The 10,709-nt window shown below is 40.0% G+C and overlaps 1 protein-coding gene across 2 annotated transcripts in view; it reads left to right on the top strand.

Moving 5' to 3' along the window:
* Positions 1-10,709, top strand: part of TP53BP1 (tumor protein p53 binding protein 1) — a 95,180-nt gene that overhangs the window by 67,391 nt on the left and 17,080 nt on the right. For both annotated transcript variants that reach the window (XM_023514242.1, XM_003791768.2), the window contains exons 17-18: positions 248-728; positions 6,482-6,634. In XM_023514242.1, the coding sequence (XP_023370010.1) occupies positions 248-728; positions 6,482-6,634 (634 nt within the window). The remainder of the gene's footprint in view (positions 1-247; positions 729-6,481; positions 6,635-10,709) is intronic.

The following is a 10,709-nucleotide window of genomic DNA, read 5'->3' as shown; positions in this document are numbered from 1 at the left end:
AGGTGTACGTGGCTGGCGCCCCAGCCGGTTGAGCTATAGGCGCCGAGCCTCAATCATTATTTTTTCACAGGAGTGAAATTATGATAAGAGGCCTCATAAGGTTATTGGTTGGCTGCCTTAATTTCTTCTTCCCCTGTATTTTTCAAATTGTCAAAATATGGTTCTTCCTTGCCACTATCCACACATATACATGTATACATACATGCTGTTGTTTATTTCACGTGATTTCTTTATGTTTCATTTTTAGGGGGAATGTGCTTTGTTTTCCAAATACTCAAGAAGAGGAGAAAGAAAAACTGGAGGATGACCAAAGGATCAGGCAGAGTCAAGAATCTATGAAGCCCGTTAGTCCTGTCAAGGACCCTGCTTCTCCTGCTGTCCAGCATATGGCCATGCAGGAGCCATATAGTCCTCAAGGAGAAGCCATGGAGACAGATGTGCTTGAAGGCCATAAAGAAGGACAAAATACCAATCAGGAAAAGCCTAGTAAGGCCTTGATTGAAAGACCAAGCCAAAATAACATAGGAATCCAAACCATGGAATGTTCATTATGGGTCCCAGAAACTGTTTCAGCAGCAACTCAGACTGTAAAGAATGTGTGTGAGCAAGGGACCAGTACAGTGGATCAGAATTCTGGAAAACAGGATGCCACAGTTCAGACTGAGAGGGGGAGTAGTGAGAAACCAATCAGTACTCCTGGAGATGATACAGAGTCGATCCATAGCCAGGTGAGAAAACACAGGGATGCTTCAGAGGCCCTGTCTTTGGCTGTCTGGGTTTTCTCTGGCTCTCAGCATTTAAGTTGTGGCACTTTTGCCATCTATTTCTAACTTTTAACAGTTTTGTACAAAACAGTGATGAAAAGACAAACACTTTATCTATGGCATAGATAATGTAGTGAAAATTGTGAGTAGCTATAGTTAATACATAGTCTTTTAGGGAAAATAGAATAATGCTAGTGTTTCAGTTACCTGCAGTCAACCACAATTGATTCAAGTAGGTCTTTATTAGAAAAGCAAGCCAGGGAAATAGTCTGGGTCTCTCACTATTCTGCATGCAGTCTTTTCCTTGTCTGTTATTGTTCATGTTCAATTCTAGCTAAGCTAGTTACCTCTCCCTTAGGTTCTATTTCACCATGCTTCTAGGGGAACTTGAGGAGGAAGAAGGAAGAATATGAAGGATAGTATATTTCAGTGTTGGAAACAGAACAATAACAGGAATAGAGAGAAATGGGGAAAAGTCCCCAGGTGACTAAGGACTGCGAAAGAGAGGCTAAGACTAGAGATAATGGGAGGAAATGGATTGGAGCTAATGAAAGTAATGCTGGAGAAAGAGCAGGTTCCTAGGAATGGAGTAAGAAGGTATAGGTGCTAGGAAAAATTGAGTGGTAGTAGAAATACATGTGTTAACAAGTAAGTGGAAGTTCATAGAATTTTATCAGGTGGCAGTGGGATCTGTGGCAGAGAAAATTTGGAAGTTACTAATATAGCACTTCCCCTTCATCAGAGGTTTTGTGTTTCATGGTTTCAGTTACCTGCAGTCAACCACAGTTAATTCCAAAAATATTAAGTGGAAAATTCTAGAAATAATTTATAAGTTTTAAATAGCATGCTGTTCTAAGGAGCATAATGAAATAAATTTTAATAGCATGCTGTTCTAAGGAGCATAATGAAATAAGTTTTAATAGCATGCTGTTCTAAGGAGCATAATGAAATCTCTTGCAGTATTTCTAGGATATAAACCAGTGCTAGTATAAAAGCACACTGGCCTACTTTGACATTCCTTAAACTTTCATTTATATGTGTCAAATGGGCATTGAAAGCAGGATTTTTCTGAAGGGAAAGTGTGGTATTGTTTTTACTTCCTTTCCTTAATAATGATGAGATGCTCAAGTTAGTTATCTTTGCAGAGACTTTTTTTTAGAAGACTATTTGAAGAGAGTAAGCATCGCTTTTCTTTTTATCTGCCCCCTTTCCCTTTCTCCATTCTTACTCTGTCAAACATGTTTAACTGTCTGGAAGTGATCATTCGTATAGCTGTTGTCTTAGAAGAATACAGGGAAGCTTCTTGGCTGCATTTTAGGGATATGTAAAGCACTGAAACCCTTTAGATCTATGTGACACAGAGATTGACCCTCTCTGTAGTAGAAAATAATCAAACTGTGTATGTAGGCAGGAAGAACAGACTTAAATGGTTCTGATGCATGAGCTCTCTGATTATTGAGGTGTGACAACCTTTAATCATTCATTCATTACCTAGAGTTGTGTATATAGAAATATTTTGGGGAACTGGTTGAGTAAGATTTCATGCTTTTGATTTTATTTATATTTTTTCACATAACTTACATACGTCCATTTTAGCAGATATTTCACCCTTTCCAGTTCTCCAGGTGTAATTAGAATGGAGATTATTTAGGTAAATTTTTGAGTTTTAGCTGGGTGTCAGGGCTCACGCCTATAATCCTAGCACTCTAAGAGGCCAAAGTAGATGGCTCACCTGAGCTTAGGAGTTAGAGACCAGTCTAAGGAAGAATGAGACCCCATCTTTACTAAAAATAGGAAAATCAACTGAGCACTGTGGTGGGTGCCTGTAGTACCAGCTACTTGGGAAGCTTGAGGCAAGAGAATCGCTTGAGCCCAAGAGTTTAAGGTTGCTGTGATCTATGATGCCATGGCACTCTACCTAGGGTGACCCAGAATGAGACTCTGTCTCCAAAAAAGTAAAAAAAAAAAAAAAAGGCAGCAGGAAGTTTTAGGTAAATTACTACAATACTGTCAGGAAAAATGCAGAATTATGATTATTACATTGGTACATTTAATTCTTTTTAATGATTTGGTTACTTCGATATTAAATGCTGAAAGTAAAATTAGCCTTCGATGAGAAAATAAGATGGGAGACAAAAGTGTGCATTTCCTCTTCAGAATTACAGAGCCAGGTAGTGTGGGGGAGAAGGCAGAGGATATGAGTAAATGTGGTATGGTAATAGGTGCTTTGAGAAAATATATATTTGGTGTTGTTTTAGAGACAGGATCTCACTTTGTTGCCCTCAGTTGAGTGCCATGGTGTCCTAGCCCACAACAACCTCAAACTCTTTTTTTTTTTTTTTTTTTTGAGACAGAGCCGCAAGCTGTCCCCCTGGGTAGAGTGCCGTGGCTTCACAGCTCACAGCAACCTCCAACTCCTGGGCTCAAGCGAGTCTCCTGCCTCCGCCTCCCAAGTAGCTGGGACCACAGGCGCCCACCACAATGCCCGGCTATTTTTTGGTTGCAGCCATTATTGTTGTTTTGGCAGGTCCAGGCTGGATTCGAACCCGCCACCTTAGGTGTACGTGGCTGGCGCCTTAGCCGGTTGAGCTACAGGCGCCGAGCCACAACCTCAAACTCTTGGGCTCAAGTGATTCTCTTAACTCAGCCTTCTGAGCAGCTAGGACTATAGGCGCCCACCACAATGCCCAGCTATTTTTAGAGTTGGAATATCACTCGAGCTCAGGAGGTCCACCCATCTTGGCCTCCCAGAGTGCTAGGATTATAGCTGTGAGCCACTACAGCTGGCCCTAGAAAACATGTATTTGTTAAGGAATATAGGACTGGGCTTGGCGCCTGTAGCTCAGTGGCTAGGGCATCAGCCACACACATCAGAGCTGAAGGATTCGAACCCAGCCTGGGCTTGACAAACAGCAGTAACAACTACAGCCAAAAAATAGCTGGGCTTTGTGGCAGGCGCCTATAGTCTCAACTACTTGGGAGGCTGAGGTAAGAGAATCGCTTAAGCCTAAGAGTTGGAGGTTGCTGTGAGCTGTGACACCACTGTACTCTATCCAGGGCGACAGCTTAAGACTCTATCTCAAAAAAAAAAATATGGTACTGAAATCCTAGCACTTCTGAGCCACAGGCAGGTCCTAGGTAATAAAGGCTGGAAGGGTCAAAGAAACTAATGATTAGAAGTAGTAGATAGAGCTTTAAGATCTAATTTGTTGGCCAGATGCAGTGATTTATGCCTATAATCCTAATACTTTTTGAGGCCAAAGTGGCAATAGATAGCTTGAGCCCAGCATTTCAAGGTTACAGAGTGCCACTGTATTCCAGTCTGGGTGATAGGCCTGTATTTGGAAAAAAAAAAACAACCTAATTTGCCAAGAAATCATTAAAAAAAATTATCCAGCTCTTTACTAAAGCATGAACTCAGGGGCTATTTGTAAATAGAAAATTATGAACAAGAAATTGTGAATACAGGTGCTATTTTAGTCAACCCAATCGTTCATTTGAATAATAGTCATCTTAATTTGTTTTGTTTCTATAATTCAGAGATAGTGAATATGAATTTTTCAGAAACGTTGAATGAATTATGCCTGTCCTGAATTTTCCAACAATTATTTGTCTAATATAGTATCTGACTTGTGTAAGTTGTTCAAGAAATATTTGCTTAATTTTTTTTTTTTTTGAGACAAAGTCTCAGTTTATTACCCTTGGTAGAGTGCCATGGTGTTATAACTCACAGTGACCTCAAACTTCTGGGCTTAAGTGATTCTTTTGGCCTAAGCCTCCTAAGTAGCTGGACTACAGGTGCCTTCCACAGTGCCTGGCTGTTTTTAGAGACGGGGTCTCAATCTTGATCAAGCTGGTCTCGAACTCCTGAGTTCAAGCAGTTCACCCCCTTCGGCCTCCCAGAGTGTTAGATTTATAGACGTGAGCCACAGTGCCAGGCTGCTTAATGTTTTTTGACTGAAAGAGGTTCAGTTTCCATAAATAATGTTATATAACAATTGTCATAAAAATGGAGGGCCTTTTTAATTCTACATTGTTCTTATCTGTTTTCTGCTTTAGGATTCTGGTTTTAACTATTTAACTATAATCTATACTTTGGGCTAGATTAAACATTTTATTTTAATTAATTTATTATTTATTTTTTTCTTTGCGACAGAGTCTTACTTTGTTGCCCTTGGTAGAGCACCATGGCATCATAGCTCACAGCAACCTCAAACTTGTGGGCTCAAGAGATTCTCTTGCCTTCTCTCCCAAGTAGATGGGACTACAGGCGCCTGTCACAATGCCTGCCTTTTTTTAGAGACAGGTTTGGCTCTTGCTCAGGCTGGTCTTAAACTCCTGAGCTGAAGCAGTCCACCCACCTTAGCCTCCCAAGTGCTGGGATTACAGGCGTGAGCGCCCAGCCAGAAAGATCAAGAGTTTAGATTTGGGCTTGATGTGATGGCTCACACCCATAATCCTAGCACTCTGAGAGGATAGGGCAGGTGGATTGCCTGAGTTCAGGTATTCAAGACCAGCCTGAGCAACAGCCCCCATCTCTACCAAAAATATAAAAATTAGCCAGACAATTGGCCAGGGGTCTTGATCTTGATGAGGCTGGTCTTGAATTCCTGATCTCAAGTAAGCCACCCACCTCGACTCCCAGAGTCCAAGGATTACTGGTGTGAACCACCTGGCCCAGCTGTTTTATTTTTTGAGACACAGTCTCACTCTGTCACCCGGGGTAGAGAGTGCCGTGGCATCATCACACCTTACAGCAACCTCAAACTCCTGGACTCCAGCAATCCTCCTGCCTCAACCTCTTGAGTAACTGGGACTATAGGTACCTACCACAATGTCTTGCTAGTTTTTTCTATTTTTAATAGAGATGGAGGTCTCTCTCTTGCTCAGGCTGGTCTCGAGCTCCTGAACTCAAAGGTGATCCACTTGCCTCACACACTGGGATTAGAGGCATGGGATTAGGAGAAATCAATGTATCTTGTTCCAGGAATAAATAAACCTTAGTTTTTACTTAACTAATGCAAGAAGAACAGACTACACTGAGATTAATAGATATATTATTCTGGTTTTGTGTAAAGGACTAAGTAATGCCTTCCTTTTATCTAAAGAGTTGTTCAGAGTGTAAACTTCTTTACTAATTGACAAGTCAGCATCAATTTCAGAAGGATACAGTTTAAAAGTAATGTACTTTTAGGCATCAAGAGGTTCTCCCAGGGTGGTGCCTGTGGCTCAGTGGGTAGGGCGTGGCCCTGGTCAAACTGCAAACAAAAAATAGCTGGGTGTTGTGGTGGGCATCTGTAGTGCCAACTACTTCGGAGGCTGAGACAAGGGAATTGCTTAAGCGTGAGAGTTGGAGGTTGCTGTGAGCTGTGTGACGCCACAGCAGTCTACTGAGGGTGACAAAGTGAGACTCTGTCTCTAAAAAAAAAGAGGTTTACCCAAATATTCCTAGATATAAGTGCTAGATGTTATGATTTTGATTTAAACAGAAATAAGTCATTTTAGGTCATGCTGATGCAAACTCCTCTTAGCCTCTGACTATACAGCTGGTCTATCCCTGATGTTATCGTTAAGTGAATACCAAACAAAATAGCTGGAAAATTCTATCACAGTAGATTCATAGCATCTGTAAGCAATGCTCATCATGAAGAAGTTGATTTGTGATTTTGACAGTTTGAAAAGAGACCTGTGCTTATGTTCTGTGTCTTTTGTCATAGGGAGAAGAAGAGTTCGATATGCCTCAGCCTCCACATGGCCATGTCTTACATCGTCACATGAGAACAATCCGTGAAGTACGGACACTTGTCACTCGTGTCATCACCGATGTGTATTATGTGGATGGAACAGAAGTAGAAAGAAAAGTGACTGAGGTAATTTATACCCTGGGCCTGTGTGGCAAATTTCTTTCTGTAGGAAAATCATCTTGGCTTTCTACACCAATCTCCCCTTTCCTATGCAAGTAGCTATCAACACTTCGTTTTCTTTCTCTTTTTAATAAGAAAGATAATAAAAACTGGATTAGAAATTAGAGGTCCTGCATCCTATACCTTACCCAACTATGGGCTTGCTGTTTGACATTTAACAAGTCCATAATGCTGTAAAGAGCAGATTGATGAATCTTTGTCAAATCTCTCTCATGGATAAATACAAAGATTCTATGTATTTCAAAAACAAAATCTTATAAACTCAAATGAAGTTTAGAATTCTATTTAGCTACATGAATTTTCTCATTGTTTCTCACTGTTTTTCTCACATGTTTTCATGTCTATTCATTGTGTTCTTTGTCTCCATTCTTGTGGGTGGTCATGGACCTGTTGGTAAGAGATATGCCTTTATTTTTTAGTGGAATTCATTTTAAACCCGTTTCTAATGTCAGCATGGTATTGACATTTATTGACTATTTGTTATACTGGATAGTATAATACATTCACTTTGTTTAGATCTGATACAGGTTGAGATTAGACCAATTTTCTTGAATTAAAACTTAGAACTTTTGCTGGTACATATGTTAAGATCTAGAAATATTTTATTAATTGATAAGAGGTGTAGCTATTTTCTTTCTACTACTTTTTTTTTTTGGTCCTTTACCTAGACACTTTCCTTTAAATCTATCTGCTAACTATGAAGAAGTCTCAGGGGGAGTTAAACTCTGTTATATAGTTTTATTAAATGGAATGCATTTTTTAAAAAATGGAGCTCATTACTACTGTGTTTGATAATAAGCTAATGTGGCCATCATCTCAAATAACATTTGACATTAGTTTGAGAAATTGGTTTTTATTCTTTATTTATCATATACTAAACGCTAGAAGTCTTTCTTTTAAAACACTGGTTCATCTTCATTTTTTTGATGTTTTAAAGACATTTTTGTTTATGGAAATTTTTTCATGTTTTTATTTTGGAAAAAAATATGAAAACCCATTTGCTTTTATGAAACTATTTTTGTAACTATAATAGTTAAAAAGTTATATTGTACTCTGGCACAATGTATGTGGCACATTGAATTCTGTGCCAGATATACTATATTTAAATATATATTATTTAATACTTTAGTGCTTTCTAAAGTATATTTCTGGAACAGCAGGGCTGTTAGATATTCTAGGGTAGGAGGATTCTGTGGTCATAAATAAGTTTTAGAAATAGCATATGCTGTGTTTTAGTCTGTAAATGAATACCTTAGACTGAGTAATATATAAAGAAAAGAAATTTTGGGAGGGGGTGGGGTCTTGGTGTGTGACACACCTTTTGGGGGCAGGGCATGATTGTAAGAGGGACTTTACCTTACAAATGCAATCAGTGTAACCTGGTTTCTTGTACCCTTAATGAATCCCCAACAATAAAAAAAAGAGGGCGGTGCCTGTGGCTCAGTGAGTAGGGCACCAGCCCCATATACTGAGGGTGGCGGGTTCAAACCCAGCCCCAGCCAAACTGCAACAAAAAAATAGCCGGGCATTGTAGCGGGCACCTGTAGTCCCAGCTACTTGGGAGGCTGAGGCAAGAGAATCGCCTGAGCCCAAGGAGTTGGAGGTTGCTATGAGCTATGATTTCACGGCACTCTACTGAGGGTTAATAAGTGAAACTCTGTCTCAAAAAAAAAAGAAAGAAAATAATTTCTTTCTTAATCTGGAAGCTCTTAGAAGTCCACAGTTGAGGCTTGGCACCTGTGGCTCAAGTGGCTAAGGCGCTAGCCACATACACCTAAGGTGGTGGGTTTGAATCCAGCCCGGACCCGCCAAACAACAATGATGGCTACAACCAAAAAAATAGCCAAGCATTCTGGTGGGCGCCTATGGTCCCAGCTACTTGGGAGGCGGAGGCAGGAGACTCGCTTGAGCCCAGGAATTGGAGGTTGCTGTGAGCTGTGATGCTGCGGCACTCTACCCAGGGGGACAGCTTGAGGCTCTGTCTCAAAAAAAAAAAAAAAAGAAGTCCACAGTTAAAGGCCTGTCAGGAGTGGGCCTTCTTGCTGGAGTGAATTCTCTGCAGAGTCCCAAGGCAGCGCAGGGAATCACATGGCAAGGGGCTTTGTGAAAGAACCAAATCAGTTATTATAGCAGACCCACTTGGGTGGTGACTAGTGTATTCCTGTGATAACCCATTAATCCATTAACTTGTTATACCATTAATTTGTTATTTCACAAATGGATTAATCTGTTCATGTGATTCACCTCTAAAAGGTCCTACTGCTTACCACTTTTATATTGAGAATTAAGTTTCATCATTATTGAAGGGGACAGACATTCAAATCCCCGCCTCCATTGCCATGGAAATTCACTTATTACCATATTAGATATTCTAAGAAGTCCTTTAGCAAAGATACCTGTTTTATTCTGTTTAACCCAGCACTTCCCAAACTTGACCATTGAACATTTTTTGAAGTAATTTGTATTATACACCTATGGAACATAGTTTGGAAAATACTACCATAATAAAATAATAATAGTGACTAGCATTTATTGAGCACTTACTATGTGTCAGGCATTATTCTAAGGACTTTTTTTTTTCTTTTGAGACAGAGTCTCAAGCTGTCACTCTGGGTAGAGTGCTGTGGCATCACAGTTCACAGCAATCTCAAACTCTTGGGCTTAAGCAATTCTCTCACCTCAGCCTCCCAAGTAGCTGGGACTATAGGCGCCCACCACAATGCCTGGCTTTTCTTGTTGTTGCTGTTGTTGTTGTTTGGCAGGCCTAGGCCAGGTTTGAACCCACCAGCCTTGGTGTATGTGGCCAGCGCCCTGCTGACTGAGCTCTCAGCTCTGCCTATTCTAAGGACATTAGTGAATTAACTTACTTAATCCTCACAACTATGAAATGAAGTGGATAACAGTTATTATTCCCATTTTGCAGAAAAAGAGGCATAGCAAGTTAAAATAAGCTACTGAGAATGATGACAGAATTAGGGATGAGGGTAGGGTAGGGTGGCTGTGAACCAGGAGCTAAGGTCTTTATGCATGAGAGTGTTCAGAAGGATGTTGGTGGATAATACGAAAGGAAGGGAAAAGGATAGTTTAAGAGAATGGCAAATATTGGTTTGGTAGGAATAGGAGGTGGGAAGATAGAAATGGTATGTAAAGGGTAATGAAGAACAAGGAGATCTTTCATCTCAAAACTCCTGAATGGAGGTTTAGTTGAAAGAACTGGCCTTTGCTAAACAGAGGGGATATGCAATGCATCAGGGATATCCAGGATTCATTCATTGAAGACTGAGAAATGGAAAGGGTATGATAGTTATAGTTGAATTCAGGTGTCTGTAGTGCAGTCAAGGGGATGAGTTTAGTAAGAATTTATTTAAGAGTTTTAGTAGGAATTTGTAAGTTTGGAGCCAGGTCACCATTGTATTGGTGGTAGATACACAGGGATGAGTGTGATGAGACTAGCTGGGGAAAACATGCAAGACTGAGAAAAGAACTGAGAACAGAGTCCAGGGAAATACTAATTTTAAAAGAACAGGCAGAAAAAGAGGAATCCCAAAAGACACATAAATATGTTGTTTCTGTGTTTTGGCAATTGCGAATTGAGCTATGATAAATAGTCTAGTCTCTAGTGCAAATGTCCTTATGGTAAAATGATTTTTTTTTCTTCTGGGTAGATGCCTAGTAATGGGATTGCATGTTTAAAGGGACACAATTACAAGAGGGACTTTACCTAAACTCAGTCAGTATAACCTAATTCTTTGTACCCTCAACGAATCTCAAACAATTTAAAAAAAAAAAAAGAAAGAAACAAATACAGGTATCCAAAGAGAAAGAGTGAAAGGAAGGAAAAGTAATTTTATAGATTTTAAAGGAAGACAGATATTCATGGGGAGAGAGATCCAAAATACAATCCATAGTTGACCACCTCCTAAAGTTGAGCTGATTTTTATAGACTGGACAGGTACCACATGTACATATTGGTACAGTAGGCCTGTTTCCTATGTTGACCACCTCTATGTGTTGATCAATC

This window comes from Otolemur garnettii, unplaced genomic scaffold, assembly GCF_000181295.1.
Source record: "Otolemur garnettii isolate 467f Iridium unplaced genomic scaffold, OtoGar3 scaffold00050, whole genome shotgun sequence".
NCBI lineage: Eukaryota > Metazoa > Chordata > Mammalia > Primates > Galagidae > Otolemur > Otolemur garnettii.
This window is presented reverse-complemented; position numbering and strand designations above follow the sequence as displayed.